This window comes from Hippopotamus amphibius, chromosome 4 (genome assembly GCF_030028045.1).
Source record: "Hippopotamus amphibius kiboko isolate mHipAmp2 chromosome 4, mHipAmp2.hap2, whole genome shotgun sequence".
In the NCBI taxonomy this organism is placed as follows: domain Eukaryota; kingdom Metazoa; phylum Chordata; class Mammalia; order Artiodactyla; family Hippopotamidae; genus Hippopotamus; species Hippopotamus amphibius.
Window position 1 is genome coordinate 42,681,004 of NC_080189.1, and position 19,029 is coordinate 42,700,032.

General features: G+C 45.9%; 1 protein-coding gene across 2 annotated transcripts in view; it reads right to left on the minus strand.

The window, feature by feature from the left end:
* Positions 1-7,108, minus strand: part of EEPD1 (endonuclease/exonuclease/phosphatase family domain containing 1) — a 123,192-nt gene extending 116,084 nt beyond the window's left edge. Inside the window, exons 1-2 of one of the 2 annotated variants that reach the window (XM_057731565.1) lie at positions 6,560-7,108; positions 5,015-6,082 (exon numbers count right to left, since the gene is read on the minus strand). In XM_057731565.1, coding sequence (XP_057587548.1) covers positions 5,015-5,892 — 878 coding nt within the window. In that variant the 5' untranslated portion in view covers positions 5,893-6,082; positions 6,560-7,108. Of the gene's footprint in view, positions 1-5,014; positions 6,083-6,495 lie in introns of both variants that reach the window. The other variant, XM_057731566.1, reaches the window with a different exon arrangement.
* Positions 7,109-19,029: the final 11,921 nt, after the last annotated feature.

The following is a 19,029-nucleotide window of genomic DNA, read 5'->3' on the forward strand; positions in this document are numbered from 1 at the left end:
TCACATTCCCTTCTGACTGAGGCCATGGGGAAAATGTGCAAGTGGGATGCTAAACCTCCTTATTTCTTTTGGAGATTATCTGTCAGTTCCCACAGGGCTTATGCTTTCCGAAACCAAACGGACTTTTCAAAATAGAACAACTCCTCAGCAAAAAACAAAAAATAAAAATTAAACAACCCTCTCAACATCACTAATCATCAGGGAGATGCAAATCAAAACCACAATGAGATATCACCTAACACCTGTCAGAATGGCTATCATCAAAAAGACCACAAATAACAAATGTTGACAAGGACGTGGAGAAAAAGGACCCCTTGTGCAGTGTCAGTGGGAATGTAAATTGGTGCAGCCATTATGGAACAGTATGGAGGTTCCTCAAAAAAATTAAAAACAGAACTACTACACGATCCAGAAATTCCACCCTTGGGTATAGATCCGAAGAAAATGAAAACACTAATTCGAAAAGATATATGCACCCCTATGTTCACTGCAGTATTATTTACAATAACCAAGATATGTGAGCAGCCTAAGTTCCCATTGATAGATGAATGGATGAAGATGCTGGGTGTGTCTATACATATATAGACACACACAGAATGGACTATTACTCAGCCATAAAAAAAGAATGAAATTTTGCCATTTGCAACAACATGGATGGACTTGGAGGATATTATGCTAAGTGAAATAAGTCAGACGGAGAAAGACAAATATTGTATGCTATCACTTATATGTGGAATCTAGAAAACAAAACACATGAACAAACATAACTCAACAGGAACAGTCACAGATACAGAAAACAAACAGATGGTTGCTAGAAGGCAGGAGGGGAGGAGAGAAATCAGTGAGGGAGATTAATAGGTACAAACTTCAAATTACAAAATAAATGAGTCATGGGTATGAAATGTAGTGTGGGGAATAGAGTCAATAATTATGTAGGATCTCTGTGTGGTGACAGATCATAACTAGAATCATGGTGATCATTTTGAAATGTACAGAAATATCAAATCGCTAATGTTGCATATCGGGAACTAACCTAGTGTTGTAAGTCAATTACACTTCAGAAACAAACAAACAAGCTCCTAGAAAAAGAGATTCGATTTGCGGTTACCAGAGGCGGGGTGTAGAGGCAGGAGAAATTGGATGAAGGTGGTCAGAGGTACAAACTTCCACTTAGAAGATGAATAAGTACTAGGGATGTAATGTATAAAATGATTAATATAATTAACACTGCTGTATGTTATATATGAAAGTTGTTAGAGTAAATCCTAAGAGTTCTCATCACAAGGGAAAAAAATGTTTTTTTCTATTTCTTTGATTTTGTATTTATATGAGATGATGGATTTTCACTAAACTTATTGTGGTCATCATTGTATGACGCCTGTAAGTCAAATCATTATGCTGTACACTTTAAACTTATACAGTGCTATATGACAATTATATCAAAATAAAACTGGAAGAGAAAAAAATAAACAATCTTCATTCCATGTGTGGGCTGCCACCAAATTTTGCAAGGGTATTTAGCAGAAGCATTCCTCTTTTAGTCTTGCTCTATAAATACTGAAAACAAGGAAAAACATTACCTAAGACTGAGATTTGGCAAAAGAATCTGATGAAACCCATCAGTTCTGTGTTACAGCATCACGTCCCTGAAGGTTCCTGGTGAATGTGTGATTATCAAGCTTTCTGCTGTCCTATCTCAGGCTTCATGTGCAAAACACGATTTCCTGTAGCTCATATTCACCGGTCCACCAATGCAGCAGCATCTCAGGGCCAGAAAAGACTTTATCCCGTTAGAGTCCCACCCAGGCATGCTTTAGTCTAAGAAAACACACCTACTAAAGCAAACCATGGAAAGGAAAACAAGAGCCAGCTATTCCCTTTGCAAAAGAAGTGCCCAAGGGTTTGTGTTTCTGTGTTGTTGGGTTTTTTTCCCATTAGCTACATTTAACATATGAAAAAACTGAGACTTGGAGAGGTTAAAGAATTTCACCAATTTAACACATTCAGAGGTGGAGCCAAGGGTTTTCATTTTGGGGGGTTTCTTTTTTTCCTTTACAATGGATTTAATGTAAGAAAATGGGAACTAGTACACAATTTGGCAACTGCCCTTGGTTAGGCAGAGAGTGGGATGCCCGAACAAGAGGCAGGATAAAGGTGAGATGCTTACAAAAAAGCACGCTTGTGAAGAGCATGGGTCTAAAGTCAGAAGGTTTTGGGTCCTAGTCCCAGCTGAGTCACTAATGAGCTGTTGGATGGAAGCAAGTCATTTAACTTCTTTGGTTTTAGTTTCCTCACCCAGAGATGAAGACTCATTAATAAAAGCATACATTATGTACTTCCCAGAGTTACTGAGAAAATCAAATGAATGTGAAAGCTGCTGGAAAATATGAAGGCGCATCCGGAAGTCAGGTAACTCCTGCTTTTATTTATATATATACATACACACACACACACACACACACACATACACACACACATAAAGATTAAGAGACATATATAAAGATACACATAAAGATTAAGAGCCACCCAAAAAATTACCTGCATCCACTCATCCACTCTTGCTCAGGTTAAACGTATTTCCTCTTACTAATAAAAGGATCAATTGGAATGCGAGGGATTTTTGTGAATCAGGATGAACACAGCTCTTGGAGAATGTGCACTGCTATTTTGAGGACATGTGACCCACTCTGTCATAGCCAGGCATCTTTTGGTGCCCTAGGACAGTCACTTAGGCAAATGGACCCACTCCAGTTCTGCAGGGGGTCAGGCCCTAAGTCAATTACTTCAGGTTTGCCAGACACGAACAAGGTGCTTGGAGTACCCATAACACTGAACACACTGCGAATAGGCAAAAGGAACCACCAACCCACAGGACAACAGATGTGGCCAAGTGCAAGAAATGTGATGGGGACATAGGTCACATTTAAAGTGACTCCCAGATGCTCCCTTCGATACCATTCAGGATTTGGGTAAGCGCTTCCTGCACTCTCACTTGAGGACCGCAGTCAAATGCCTTCAACAAATCAACACCCCTCGAAGAAATCCAAAGAAGAGACACCAGGACAAATCCCTCTCTGGACAAGCTTGCACTCTTCCTCAGAGTGCCCCTGGCTGCCCCAGGTCTGCGCTGCAGATCGGAGCGCACCCTGAGGTCAGCTGTTTCCTACTCACTCTCCCATTTTCTACCCTTTACATTCATCTGTTCTAGAATCTGATTAAGTCCCTCAAACTCTGGCCCGAAAGAACATCATATGGTTGGATAACCACAAGGATGCTCAGAACAATCAAAGAAAATAGTACCTAGAAAGCTCTGCCTGGACTCACTGACCTTGTCAGAAAGGCCAGGGCAGGGGAAGGTGCTTTACGAGGCAACCCACAGGGTTAGCTGACTGCCCACACAGCACAAGAGGGCTCAAACTTTTGTGCATATTAAACCACCCAGACGGTGCGTGAAAACACAGAAACCCAGAATTTCTGAGTCCGTTGCTGATGCTGGTCCTGAGAAATTGAAAAATCTGTCACAGTAAGTTGGCAAGGACTAACCAGCCTATCACTCTTACTGGGGCAACCTGAGATCCTGATTCACCCTCCTTCACCCCCCAAACTAAGCCCTAAGAACACTCATGATAGGAATTAAAGAGCCAGCCCCCCTCCTCCTTGCCCATACATACACCCAAGCGGCCATGGATGAAGAGAACAGTTATCAAGCCATACCTGACAAGCATCCCCCAGGCTGAGTCCCGTTCTCACCTGTGTGCTAGGTGATTTTGCAAAAGGAGTGAGTTATGATGCAAAACAGAGGACTTGGCGGTACAGGAAGAGCACCCAGGGGTTGCCCAGGTCCCGTTCCCTGAGCTGGTGCAAGGTCCCTCAATCCTCAGTGACGGAGCATGCCAGTGGGACGGTGCCAGGGAAATGCTGTGACCTGCTTTTCTCCTCACTCATATCCTGATGCTCTGCCACAAAGCACTGTGATTTCCCACCGAGAACTCACTTCATGTCACTAAGTGCCACCTCGCCTGCCTCATCAACAACCCGGTGCAAAAGAAAGCAGCAAGTGGCCCCACACGTACTGCATCTCCGGGGGGTGGCAGGGCCAATTCCCTTCAGAGCAGGATCAGAGAGGGCTTTTGCCCTGGAAGGTACCATTAGAAATATTTCTTTCCTTTCCGAAGCTGATTGTGTTACATAATACACTATGTCGCTAACAGTGGGAGTTACTGCTGCAATGGTATTATTTTGTTTTAGGGAGGGTTCACAGAAGTTTCTACAGAGAGCAGTGCTGTGAACAATGTAAACACTCAGTGTAAGAGCCCATCCTACAACTCTCCTTCTTCTATGGTTCAAATGGGGAAATCTGGCCAATATTCACCACACGTCACCTTGGCCTTTTCTGATTCTGGGACAGGAGAGGTTACACACATTTGGGGCTGTAATTGTGGGCCTAAAAACCAACTTCAGTCTAAATAAGGAAAAAGAATGAAGAGTGATTCATTCACGGCATTTTGGTAAATATACACAGCACAAGTGTTTGCAAATACCTGGTCTTTAAAATGATTTTCTGCACACAAATAGGCATATTTGGTGACAAATGTGACTTTGCCTCCCAAGGAAAAAAAAAATTCAGCTAGCTCTTTCACATATGCAAAACTGCAGTAGTTCCCAGGCTCTGAATGCCTGATCTGGTGCAAACTCCATGAAGTCTTGTAAGCCGAACAATATTCTCCAAAGCAGTAACACCAGTACAAACTCCACTTACCCCAAAGTTAGGAACTGATCTCAGATATACCATGTTCAAGATACAGACCCTGAGCCCTGACAGCTGTATTCAGAAAATTCTGGAGCAGAAGAAGAACTCCGCCACTCAGAATACTCACAATATTGGCTCAAGAACGCTGATTAAAAAAATCTTGCCCTCTCCCTACCCCCCAAAAATCCACTCATTTGCATGCTCAGACGAGGCCATGCAAGAGCTGCCTTCACACCCAACACCCTTGGTGGTTCTCGTCCTCACCTGTTTTCCAGGAGCGTCATGCACACCACCTCTCGCACCCCAGGGTTGTTGGCCTTCTCCACTGAGCAGCCCTGCAAGTTCCAGGTGGCCAGCCTCAGCACGGGCCGCCCATCCCTCGTGCCTCCAAAGGCCTCCACGGAAGGCCGAGTGGAGATGATCTGCGTAGGTCCCCCTGGCGGCAGGTCCAGGTCCTCACTCTGCAAGCTCAGCGAGGTGGGGCTGGGGTGGGGCTTGGCGGTGAAGGTCAGGCCCCCGTTGGTGTGGGTGGACGGGGGCCTGGACCTCTCGGCAAACACCTGGTGCCGTATCCTGTCCAGGAAGGCGGCGTTGATCCCGCCCATCCTCACCAGGTCCTCGACGCTGCGGAAGGGCCCATGCTCACGGCGGTAGTCCACGATGCTGACGGCCATCTTCTCCGTGAGGCCTCGCACGCTCATGAGCTGAGCCGGGGTGGCTGTGTTGAGGTTGACACGCGGGGTAAGAGACCCGGTGGCTGCCAGGTGGTGAGGCTGCTGCTCTGCCAGCAGGTCCCGCCGCAGGGAGCTGGGAGAGTGCTGCGCGGAGCTGCCCTTGCTGCTCACGCATATCTCGAACTTGACCTGCTCCAGCTTGGTGGCACCCACGCCACTGACCAGTGCCAGGTCCTCCACCTTCTTGAAGCCACCAATGTACTCGCGGTACTCCACGATGCTGCGCGCCACCGCACGTGTCACCCCAGGCAGGGTCATCAGCTCCTCCTCCGTGGCAGTGTTGATGTTGAGCCGCTCCTGATTCACCAGGATGTTGCTGAAGTTGCAGGCCGCGCTGAACTTGCGGCTATGGGACAGGTCCGAGGGGTCCCGGGGGATGGAGCGGTGGCAGCCTAGGGTGCTCCCCATGGCCGGCCAGGATCAGGGGGCCAGGAAGGCCTCACCACCGCAGAAGACTCTCTGGCTAGCGAGGAAGCTCAGTAGACCTCACAGGCACAGAAGAAGGGAAGGTGCAGGATTCAGGACATGAAACGGTTACCACGAACTCACACTAAACAGCCATGCCCAGAGTGTCCAAAACCACCTTTCACTTGGCCACCTGGAAAACAAATTAATAAACACACAAATCGACTGAATTAGTTAACCAGTTTGCATTAACACTCCCTACCTAGAGCTGGAGTTATTAGCCAGGCGTCCAGGGCTGAGGCCTGTCCGTGAACCTCTGAAAACATACATACAAGGGGACTGGTCCATGAGGATTTTCCCCTGGTGAGGTCCAATTTGTATCACACTGGGGTCCAAAAACGCTATAAGCCGCTTCTCTCGGAAAGAGACCTATCCCCATCAGCCTACACCTCTTGTCCCTGCCTCTCTCAACTCTCCCAGAACTGGGGCCAAATCCCCACCTTCGGTCGCCCCCATCTCGACTCTCGGGCAGAAAAGAGGGCTCATCCCCACGCCCCCCGCGCCTAACACTCAGCGGCACGAGTAACTTTGGAATTCCGTCCTCACCAGTGCGGGCACGGAGAAGGGGGTTATCGACCCCACCAGACCCGCCGCCGTTCCGGCGCCCCACCTCTCAGCCGCTGCTCCGGGGCTGTTCTCCTTACACCTGCGGCTCCGAAGCCTGAGCCCAGGCCAGGGCAGCGCCGGCCCCCTGCCTTCAGCGCCAGTGCCCGCGCGGGTGCGGGTCCGGGGCGGGCCGCGGGGTCCCTCCCACGCCGCCTCGGGCCGCGCGTCCCAGCTCCTTCTGCTGGAGAAACTCTCAGAGTCGCTCTCCCAGAACCCGCAGGAGCCGCAGGGCTTCGCGGAGGCGGCAGTGGCGGTGAAACCCGGCCGCCGCAGCTGCACCAAGTCTTGCGGCTGCACCAGGACGCGCGGCGTTGCCGCAGCTGCGCCGATCCAGACGAAAAGTCCTGCCCCCGACTCGGACGTGGGATCCGCCACAACCGCGTCCAGACCCCAGCACCGGGGACACTGCCCCAGCTCGCCGGCCGCGTCCAAGCCGAAACCCCGGCCGCGACGCCCGCGCCTCCACCGGCACCGCGGCCACGCCTACTCCCGAGCGCCAACTCCTCCCCCGGACTCGGAGGGCGCGTGGGCGCGGGGCCCGAGCGCGAGGCCTGGACCCGAGAGGGCCCAACCCGCGAGCGCGGGGGCGGGGCCCCGGTGTGCGGGGGGCGGGGTCCTGGTGTGCGCGGGGCGGGAGGCGTGTGGGAGGCGGGGCGGTGCTGGGAGGGGGCTGGCCCGAGCGCGTGGGGGTGGCGATGGAAAGGGGCGTGCGGAGGCAGGGCCCTGGAGCGAGGGCGCGGGCCCCGGGAGCGCGCAGGAGGGACCTAGAGAGTGAAGAGGCGGGGCGGACGCTGGAGGAGCAGCGGCGGGTCTGCTGGAGGCTGACCTCGGGTCCGCTGCTCCCGAGCCCGGGCTGCTACCCGGGACCAAGGGCTGGTTGTGCGGGATGGAAGCCTTTTAGTCTCGCCCGAGGCGAGACCTGCACGGCTGCTTTTCGATGGGCTGCACCTAGGGGCGCGGCAAACGCTGCCGGGCCGCCAGCCCAAGTTGAGTCCGTCTTTGGGGCGTGGGGACAGGGCGAGGACACTCCCTGTGGGGGAGGCGCCCCTGCGGGTAAGTGGCCTAGCCTCAGTTCTGTCTGAGAACGTTCGAGATAGGACTGAATGGGATCTTTTTAACTTCTGCTCCCCACATGCGGCCTCCTCTTTTCTTCCTCTGGAATATTATCTTTGCCCTGCTTACAGAGAGATGTCCTCAAACAACCCTAGCAACTCTGTGCTGCTAGGAGAGGGCGCGCACCACCGATTAGAGATGTGTTCACATAGGTCCTTTATAGCGTTGCTCGTTTGCACGTTTAGCGCTCTCAGTAAATATGTATATTTTCCAAAAGTATTAAATCTAAGGAGGAAGAACGTGCTAGTTGGAAATGGAGGCTGCTTCCCCAAATTCGGGAGTTTTTGGATCATATCAGTAAATGATAACTTAGTTAAAGATTAAAGAGCCTGCTGCATTACAGTGGATACACGGAGATAGAGTACTCGATTAAACAAACCGTGGGGTGATGTCGTTGAATACTTTGATCCTGGGTATTTGGTGACCTCTGAAGTTTCATCCCCAACCAATGTGACCGATGGATGCTTGTGCTTCAAATCCCAGGCTAGGTCAGCAAAAACCAATCTCAGGGAAGGCAGAGGTACTTCAGATGTGACATGAGAGCCAACCAAGGCTTGGCGAAATGCTATTGCCTTTTGGACTGTGTATACTGGTCGGAACTCTTAATTGCAAGTGACAGAAATCCAAGTCAAACAAGCCTAGACATAAAAGAGGGATTTCCATGTTCCTGTGTAGAAAAGTTAAGGATTAGATCTTACCTATGTCACACATGACTGCACCCAGCTCAAATGATGTCACCAGGACCTGGTCTGACCCCCTCTGTCTCCTCTACTTGCTCCCCACCCTAGCACTAGGCTACATTAGGCCACTCCTTTCCTCCTGTAATCCTGCTGTGATGAGGGAAAAAAAATTTTTTAACATAAAAATATCTTTAGAGGAGGAAGAAATCTTTGTTGATCAGAATGCCTTAATGGGCCTTTATGGCTGTGAATGGACAGCCTGGGGGGCATTGCTAGTTGGGCTGGAACATATTTTATTATTTAATCCAGAACACTTTGGAGGGTACCAGGGGAACTATTAACTTCACTGGCACAACAAGCATAATCTGGTTTTGTTTCCTATAAACATAAGCATATGTTCCCCCTTTTAGAAATGAAGCCAAAAGCTAAACTGCTGTGCATTAAAACAAACAAAAACCACAACAGGCTGGCTACATTTAAAATGACTGCCCGTACTAAACGCTGGTGAGGATGTGGAGCAATTGACACTCTCGTACATTGCTGGTGGGAGAGTGAGGAGATACAACCATTCTGGAAATCAGTTTGGCAGTTTCTCAAAAAGCTCAACATACATCTAGCATACAACCCAACAATTCCATTTGTAGGCATTTACCAAAGAGACATAAAAGCATAAAACCCAAAGTCATGTACATGAATTTTAATAGGAACTTTGTTATACACCCATAACCCAGAAACAACCCAAATCCACTAGTAGAGAATGGATAAACAAATTGTGGTATATCCATACAATGGAATATCACTCAGCAATAAAGACAAACTATTAATACCCACAATATTGAAGATTTTCAAACCACACTGAATGAAAGAAGCCCTGTTTAAAAAAAAGAACATACTGTATGATTCCATGGAAAAATACAAACTAATCTATATAGAGAGAAAGCAGATCAGCAGTTCCTTGGGCATATGATGGAGGGATGGATTAAAGAAGAACACAAGGAAACTTTGGGGAAGTGATAGAAATGTTTGAGGTGTCATTGTTTCATAGGCCTGTGTATGTCAAAGCTGATAGAATTGTACTCTTTTAATATGTGCAGTTTAGTGTGCTTCAGTTAGACTTCAATAAACACTGGGGGAAATCTTCAAAAAATAAAAAGGAGTGCTCTTTGAACTCAAAGGGGAAAAAGAAGGGTAATTTTAGGGAGGAGGGATATATGACCCAGGGTAGAGAGGAGAAAGCTGAAGGGGAACAAAGCGGTCCATGAAGGTGAGTCTGGAGCAAACAGAAGAGACTAGTGAACATTCCCCAGAAGGCCAGGAGTCAACAGAGAGAATACATTGTCATTGTTTTAAGCTTATAAATACTGAAGTGGTTGCCTCAACAGCAATATGTATTGTATAGATGTGATCCTCAGGCCTTGTTTTCCCAGCAAGAAAAGCCAATGCCACAGCTCCAAATGTTGTCCCCTTTACAATTCATTGACCTTTGTCTCATTCTTAGGATGGTTTCATCATGCTTTGATTTCTCCCAAGAAAAGTGGTTTTCATTTTTTTTTCAGTTGGGTCACGAGAGAATTTTGGCAAGGGCCTTCCTCTTGCCAAGTGATAGATGAGTGTCTTGCGACAGCTTTAGCAATAAAGCAGGGTAGTTTTTTCACAATTGTGTTTAAATACAATAAATTAACGCATATTTTTTTATTGTGTTTATTTCTACCAAGCCATTTCCCCTCCTCCACAAACACTGAAGACAAGATGAAGAAGAGCAGGAAGAGGAAGAGGAGAAATGCTGGGGAGTAACTGTCTAGCCTCAGAAGTTCACCCAAGTGTGAGAGAGGGGCCCGCCTGCGGCTCTGGCCAGGGTCCTCTCCTCTTGTCTCCCTAGTGGCCCCATGGCAGTCTTTTGAGTGGCCAGTTGCCTTGGAGACTATGCTTTCAAAGGCCATGGAGGTGCCAGATATCCTCTTATCTGAACCCCGTGAGTGAAGGCCGGGCAGGTTGCGTACCTCCATCCTCCACTGCACAAAGTCCTCTAGAGGATGGGCCATGCACCCACAGCAGCTCAGCTACTCCCGCAGCTGTTTTCTTCCAGCACCTGATCTCGCGCACCATCTCATTGGGCTCCATGGATCTCATGAGCTTCAGGCTCCATGTAAAGTGCAGGGAGCACACTTGACCCCCACAGTGTGCTTTCTTGTTTATATCACTGCCTGGACTACCTGAGGTTTCCTCTTCACTCTGCTTTCAGCTTCAGGCCGGTTCTTTGTAGCTGACCTAAAACAGGTGTGAATGAAGGTGAAGGACCTTCACGTTCCCATTGGCCCCTGGCTGCTGCCAGGGAGAGAGGCTGGGGTCCCACTGTCAGGCAAACTCTGGTGGTCAGGCACCTGTCTAAGCTGCCCAGTGTGGAGGGAGTTTTCTTTGGAGGATACCCCCTGGGGCGGTTGGTTCCATCTGGGGGCTCTACCATTGCTGCTGGTGGTGTGTTTGTGCAGGGGGAGACCACAGGGCCATGCCAGGGGCTGTGCTGGAGTGGTGGTCTCCATCCAGGTAGGGGATTGGCAGGCACTTTGGCTGTGCTGCTGGACTTCTGTCTTAACTCCTGATCCCCCTCAGACCACTGATTTTTCTGTGCTACTGCTCTGACTGTTCTCAGAGTAGGAATTAAAGGTGGGAATGGCAGGCTCACTGAAACTCTGCTGCTTTGGATTAGCTGTACTTTGCAGGATGGGTAAGAAGGACAGTTGTTGGTCAGATTAGCCAACAGGGCAGGCTTCAGGGTAATGATACAGCCCTCCAGCTCAGATCACTTGTAAGCCAGGAGCACATAGGTGACCACCACTTCAGTTCATCATACTTCTGGCCCGTCTACAAATCATGGATGCCTTCCCATGTGTAGCCCGTGGACACCATCAACTCAGTCTGCCCAGGATCCTCGTAGTTAGGTAGCAGCGCTGTATAAGGCATGGCCCATATGCATCCATGAGTCCTTTATGATTTTCTCTAAAGGGCCTCCCTTGATGGGGTTGAAAATGAGGAATTTCTTGAGCAGGTTTTCATATTCCATGGACACATGGAAGGGAATATTGTGTACTCTGCTCAGTACCCACTCCCACAGTAAAGAAAAAAGTGAGAAAAAGTAAAAAGAAAAAGAAAATAATTAAGAAAAAAATAAGAAAACAGGGAAGGGTGAAAAACAAAAACATTTTAAGTTAGAAAAATTAAAATGCAAAAATAAAGAAAAAATGAGAAAAAGGAAAAAAGAAAGAATGGGGGAGTGTCAGGTGGGGGTGGGGGGGAGAGTAAGCAAAACAGAGAAAAAGCCAAAGAGTAAAACCTTGAACTTTGGTGAAAATCCTTCACATGACCAAAAACTAGCTTCCTGGGCTAGACAGACCAAAAACGGAGGCCCAGCCAGGGACCCAGGTGCCTGGAATTCCATAACAATGGCTCCTTATGAGGTCATAGCAGGAAACGTCCCTATCACAGCTGGGGATGATATACAGTGATTTTCTCACTTTTTTGTCTCAAAAATCCTTTACTGTTAAAAAATAAGCTTTTTTTTGGGGGGTGGGATGAATTGGGAGATTGGGATTGCCATATATACATTACTAATAAGAAAAAAAATCAAATTCTACACTTTAAATATATGCAATTTATTATATGTCAATTGTATCAATAAAAATTCTTAAAGAAAAAAATAAGCTTTTTGTTTATGTGTATTATAGGAATTGATATTTACCTTATTTGAAATTAAAACCTGTAGGATGCTTCAGTGGCCTTTTCATTTCTAGTTTAAAAAACTATAATAATTTTTGACTTTTAAAAAGTTCATAATGTCTATACTTAAAATACCCAATTCTTTTTTCTTTAACCTCTGAATGAATGGTCTCAAATAGTGCCATAACTTAACTGACATCATGATACTATACAGAAATGTTCCTTTGCATAAAATGATGTAATGTTTTTGTCTGGCTTTGGTAGTAGCGTGATACTGGTCTCATAGAATGAGTTAAGGAAGTATTCCTTCTGCTTCTATCTTCTGGAAGAAACTGTAGAGAATTGGTGTCATTTCCTCCTTATGTGTTTGGTAGAATTCACCAGTGAACCCATCTGGGCTGGGTGCTTTCTGTTTTGGAAGGTTATTAATATTGATTCAATTTCTTTAATATATACAGACCTATTCAGATTGTCTATTGAGGAAGCCTTTTTTTTTTTTTTCAAAAATGAAGTTTGCAAAGAGAATTAATCAAAACATTTCTATGACAATAAAGTAAATAGAAAGGATTGTAAAACAAATTCCCCTACTTACAATCCATTTGTCTGTTTGTAGATGTGCCAGCTTATCTGCCAAGGAGTCACTATCTGCTCTTAGAAATAGAAGAACCTATTTCTCTGATGAGATACATGGATGTTGAAGAAGAAACAGCTCCTAATCATTCTTTTTTTAAAAAATTGATTTATTTATTTTTGGCTGCATTGGGTCTTCATTGTTGTGCACGGGCTTTCTCTAGTTGTGGCGAGTGGGGGCTACTCTTCATTGAGATGTGCAGGCTTCTCATTGTGGTGGCTTCTCTTGTTGCGGAGCCCAGGCTCTCGGCATGTGGGCTTCAGTAGTTGTGGCACTTGGGATCAGTAGTTGTGGTTTGCAGGCTCTAGAGCACAGGCTCAGTTGCTCTGCAGCATATGGGATCTTCCCGGCCCAGGGCTTGAACCCTTGTCCCCTGCATTGGCAGGCAGACTTGTAACCACTGCACCACCAGGGAAGTCCCTCCCAATCATTCTTATGTGCAAACCTGCATCTGTTTTGGTATTGCTAAATGCCTTACCATCAGCCCCCCGGACAAAGCTCAATAGCAGTTAAAAACAGGCACCTCAATTCACAACTTCCAGGGAACCCAGAAGTGTTATTTCTCCTTCCTTCAGTGGACTTGGCCTTCTTCCAGGGAAGTGGATTGAAAGGCAGGAATGCAATTTTGGCAGTACAAGTTTGGGTTTTTTTCCTATCAAATACCTCCTTTGAAAGCTCATAGTCTATTGACTGATAAATTGTTTCATTTCATGGCCGACAGTTGAAGGATTTTGTCATTTCCCCCAACATCATAAATGCCTTTCCAGCTGGCTTTTTATTTCTTATGGAGCATTTGGCTGGTGATTATTGTAGCAAAGTCCCAACAGAACGAGGAGGCTTCATTTACAGTACCAAAATGGAGAGCAGTTACCGTCAGAGGCACTGTTGCCTCTGATGGTAATGCCCGGAGCTGTTATTATTATTACAGAAAATAATATTCATTAATTTTTAAAGGCAATGTGATTATCACCATCACACTTAGGAACTCCAGCATATTCATTTCCTCTTAGAAGCAACATTTGCAGTTAGTTTCAGACTTCTGCTTTGTCACAGAATAGTTTCTTTATTGTTTATTAAATTGGAGGGTTTCTGAGACATTCTTCTTGGTGGAGCCTAGTACTTTGATTTCTGGGTGCCTCATTAGGAGACTTCACTTAGCACAGAATGTTCCAGAGGCAGAAGAGGGAATCAGGCAATGTCCCTGGACCCTGCACTTCTGGGAGTGGGGTAAGGAGGCTCCCTCAGCCCGCCCATGGGCCAGAGGAGGCTCCTCTGGCTGGAGCTAGGGGAAAAGGCTCTCACACACATACAAGCAGCAGGTGGACCTCCCCTGCTCTGCCTCCCAATTCAGGCTCACCTGGCAGCATCATCCTCCTCATCAACACCCTGCCAAGTTCAACTTCATGATGCACTTTTCCGGTTCCTGCCTTCTATTCCCTTTCACCATTGCCATTGCCATTCTTTCTTAGCCACATTTCTCCAAGGCCTGATAACCTGGTACCTGATCTCATAACCCTGCTTCCAGGAATAACCCCCCCTTAAGCAATAACCTTGAAGGACTTAAAGAGCATCCCCAAAGTGTAATCCAATGGTGGTGAGGAAGAGACATTTAGGGGGCCCCAGACACAGCCCTAAATACGATCAAACTCCTCAACGGGGAATCTTTGCCTTTTCATTTCTCTGACCGTCATTTTGTCTCGAGGGGAAATTCTCAGTTCAGGGCCACTGTGACCATAACACATTCTCAGGTTTGTTAATCTCTCTCCATAGGGAAAACGGTGATTTCAGGCTCAGAATCTTGACAGGGACCAGTAATAAGCTAAAATGTAATTCTATTATTTTCCATTATGTTTTTTGGGTATCTTCTATTTATGGCCAAAGATACAGCCATTCCACATATAGTCATACATCCCCAGGTGCAGACGGTGCTCAGATATGGCAATAAACCCTGAATGTATTCAAGAAAGGCTGCAGTATAAAGACCATGTTTTACAGGGAGTCATTCTTAACCTTGGCAGCACATGGGAACCCCAGGGGCACTTGTCAAAATCCCAATGCCCAGCCGCCCACCCCCCTCCCCCACCCCGGAACCAATTCCATTAGAAACTCTGGGGGTGGGACCTAAATAGGGTATTTGTTAAACCTCCAGATGACTCCAGTACATAGCTTGGGAACCAGTGCTTTAAACCAATCTTAGATTGGAGTATGAATAAGATTGAACATTTTTTCCACACCAAAGTGACCTGTCAGCATCTGGAACATGAATACCTATTTTAATGGCCAAGGTCAACCATAGTCTTAAAATCCCAGTCCAAAGAATTATGCCATTTTAGAGCTGGAGGGGACCTGAGAGCACCAACTCTAGATCCTCATTTTATTTCGGGGGGCCTGGAAAGGCCAAGAAACTTGCTGGGAACCTGGGCTCCTTCCCCAGCCTCACGCTGCCTCTCTGGTGGATGTAATTGCCTCAATTGCAAATTGAGCTGGAAGAAACTACAATCTTTTTGAGGAATAAGTTAAAGACACAGAAGCTTGGAAGTTTGGCTTCCAGAAAGTGGGTAGGAAAGATGTTGTAGGGAGCTGAGGAGGCACCATGGACGTCCCTCAAGGCATGCTCCATAGTTAGAAAGTGCTAGATTAGAGAAATTGAAATGTTTCATCATTGCAGGACTTCCCAGGGCTTTCAGCTTACTAACAGGCATAGGGAATCTCCAGAAGGAGACAGTACAGGCAGTGTTTGTCTGATCTTTTATATGAAAGATTTAACAGGACTGCCTTTCTTGGGTAAATACTAGGTGGCCACAGTTTCCTAAAGCTCCGGCCCGCTCCTGATCCCTCTTACCCTGCTTTACTCTTCTTAATAGCACTTATCACTTATAGATTTGTCTATTGCCATCTCTTCCTCGCTAAAATATAAACTTCTTGAGGGGAAGGTGGTGGACTTCACTGCTATATCCCAAGCACCGCCAAGAGTGCCTAGGCTTTGATAAATATTTATGAAAGGGGCTGAACAGATAGTCTCTTAACACACAAGTAACCATGAGTAGTTATCCAGTGGGCCCTTCCTGTTCATGATGGTAGGTCTCTCACCACAGCGTTAGGCTGAATATGGGAGTCCGTATGCTGCAGGGAACCTCACAGAGCCAAGGAGCCCTGAGCTTGGGCTAATGACCAGGCTCTGGCACTAGTGAGCTCTGTGGCCTTGGGTAAATCAATGGACTTCTTTGGGCCCCATTTCCCTCATACAGTAAAATGAGTGGACTGGGTTGGACAATCTCCAAACATTCTGCTCAGTTATTGTATGACAAGTGTTTAAATTAAAATAACTGATATAACTGGGGATTTTCCTATTTCTCCTTGTGGTTCTATCAGTTTTTGCTTCATGTAGCTTGAAGCTATTATCAGACCCATAAATATTTAAGATTGTTATCTTCTCTTGATAAATTAACCATTTTATCATCATGAAATGGCCTTCTTTGTCCTTGGCAAAATTCTCTGCCCTGAAGTCTACTTTGTCTTATATTAATATCCACCCTAGCATTTTTTTTTTTTTTTTTTTTTTTTTAGGTTTTACCATGCTACATTCTTTTCTGTCATTCTACTTTTACCCTATTTGTGTCTTTTTATTTAAAGTGGGTTTCCTGTAGGCAGCATAGAGTTGATTCTTGCTTTTTTATCCAATTTCTCAACCTCTGCCTTCGAATTGAAGCATTGAGACCATTTAAATTTAATGTGATTGTTATGGTTAGGTTTAAACATCTTGCTGTTTGCTTTCTCTTTGTTCCACTTATTCCTTTTTCACTTTTTTCTCTTTTTCTGCCTACTTTTGGATTGATTACTTTTTTGGAACAGCTTTTTTGAGATATAATTCACATCTCATACACTTCAGCCACTGAAAAAAGGTGCAATTCAGTGATTTCTAGTATATGTAGAGAATTGTGTAAGCATCACCATATTTATAGATCACCGCAAAAAGAAACCTCATACATTTAGCTATCACCTCCAAATCCTTCCATTCCTACCCCTCCCCCTGCCCTAAGCAATTACAAATCTACTTTCTGCCCCTATGGATTTGCCTAATCTGGACATTTTATACAAATGGACATTTTATACAATGTAGGCCTATTGCGACTGTCTTCTTTCACTTAGTAGAGTGTTTTCAAGGCTCATCCGTGTTGTAGTATATACCCATACTTCATTCCTTTTTATCAATGAATTCCACTGTATGGATACACCACATTTGTTTATCCATTCATCCGCTGATGGACATTTTATGAATAATGCTGCCATGAATATCATGTTTTTGTGTAGACACATTTCATTTCTCCTGGGTGTATTCCTAGGAGTAGAATTGCTGGGTCATATGATAACTCTGTGTTTAGCTTTTTGAGTTGCTGCCAGACTGTTCCAAAGTGATTGCCCCACTTTACATTCCCACTAGCAGTGTATATGGTTCCAAATTCTCCACATTCTAACATTTGTTCATATCTATCTTTTAGCCTATAGCCATCCTGGTTGGTATAATGCAGTATCTCACTGTGGTGTTGATTTGCATTTCCCTGGTAACTAGTGATGTTGAGCATCTTTTCATGTGCTTACTGGCCATTTCTTTATCTTCTTTGGTGAACTGTTTATGATTCCGTTTTATCTCCTCTGTGCCTTATTAGCTGTAAATCTTTGTATCATTATTTTAGTGGGGTTTTTTGGGGGTTTTATAGTATGCATCTTTAATTTATCACTGTCTACCTTCATGTGATATTACACCACTTCATGTATATTCAAGAACCTTACACAAGTATACATCCATTGTTCCACCCCTAACTTTTGTGCTATTGTTGTCACATCTCTGGTTAGAATAGATGCTCTCTTCTTTGCATCATGCTGCTGTTCTGTGACCCTGAGGGAAACTAGAGGAGGAGGAGAAGCAAATGGGTTCACTTTTTAGCATTTTGCATTGTTCCTGGAGGGCAGGCCTTGTCCAACTGTCAGGATCACCAGAGCGGACATCAAGAGAGGCCTGGATTCAAAGGCAGGGAAGAGGAGGGGAGCTCTTAGAGTGGTAGACATCCTTCAGAATCCCTGAGGCACCTTCAACAGGTTCCTGATTCTCCTGCGGGTCTCCCTGGCTGCATCTCCCAGCATCCATATTGCTGGGTTCATGACTAATAAATTTGTCATTTGCAGTGATTACATGTGACTCAGGGCAGGGCAACAGAGAATCACAGCCTGGTGACAGAGAGACTTGGACTCAAATACCAGCTGTACCTCTTACAGATCCTTAACCCAGGGACAAGATCTAAACTCTCACGAGCCTCGGTTTCTTCGCTTATAAAATAAGAATAAAAATTCTTACCTCCTAATGTTGCTAAAAGGATTAAATGAAGTGATGTAGGGAAAAGTGGCCAGTGTGTGACATAACAAGCACTCCACTAATCTTTTGACCCCTTCTGTATGACTTGTTATCTGCGTTAGCCAATTGTATTTTCACATTCCTTATGTTTCTTGGGAGTTCATAATTCAGGGACTACAGTGAGTTTGAGAACTTTTTTCCTCTTCAGATTCTGAAAATTCTAGTGAGTTCGCATATTGTATGAGATTGTCACAAACTCCCTACTTGGCAATATGTAGACCTGCCATTTATTGGGCTGACACAATGCCAGGCATGTGCTGGGCACCTTGTATGCCTCATTTTCAAAGATAGTTATCAACCCCATAAGGATGGACAGGGCTTCTCAACCTTGGCACTATTGACATTTGAAGCCAGATAATTCTTGGCTACATGGGGTGTGTCCTGTGCATTGTAGGATGTGTAGCAGCATCCCTGGCCTCTACCCTCTAGGCGCCAGCAGCATTCCTCAGTTGTGACAATCAAAAATATCTGCAGACATTGCCACTTATCTCCTGGGGGGCAAAATCTTTCTCAGGTGAGAAGCACTGGGAAGGGATTGGTGTCATTCCCGTCTGCATGTGAGGAAGCCACAAGTTCAGAGTAGTCAAGAGCTCTGCTCAGGATTACACAGCTCCCAAGTGGTAGAGGCAGGATTCAAACCAGAGTCCAGCTGGCTCCTAAGCCCCGCATTACAGTAACTCGAGATACACTCTCATCTGCAAAAATGGCCTCAAATACTTTGAACATCTTTGGCCCTAAAATCTACCTTTTGTGCTGAAGGTGCCTAGACTCTGGACTCTCCTCTCTCAAAACCAAAAATAGGCCCCCAAAAGGAGAGATTAGATAGTCATTGTTCACAGACAGGGCTCAGAGGAATGAGTGCAACATACTGCATGCAGCTGGCACACATACATGCTTTTTCTTAATTTTTGTTGGCTGCGCCGTGC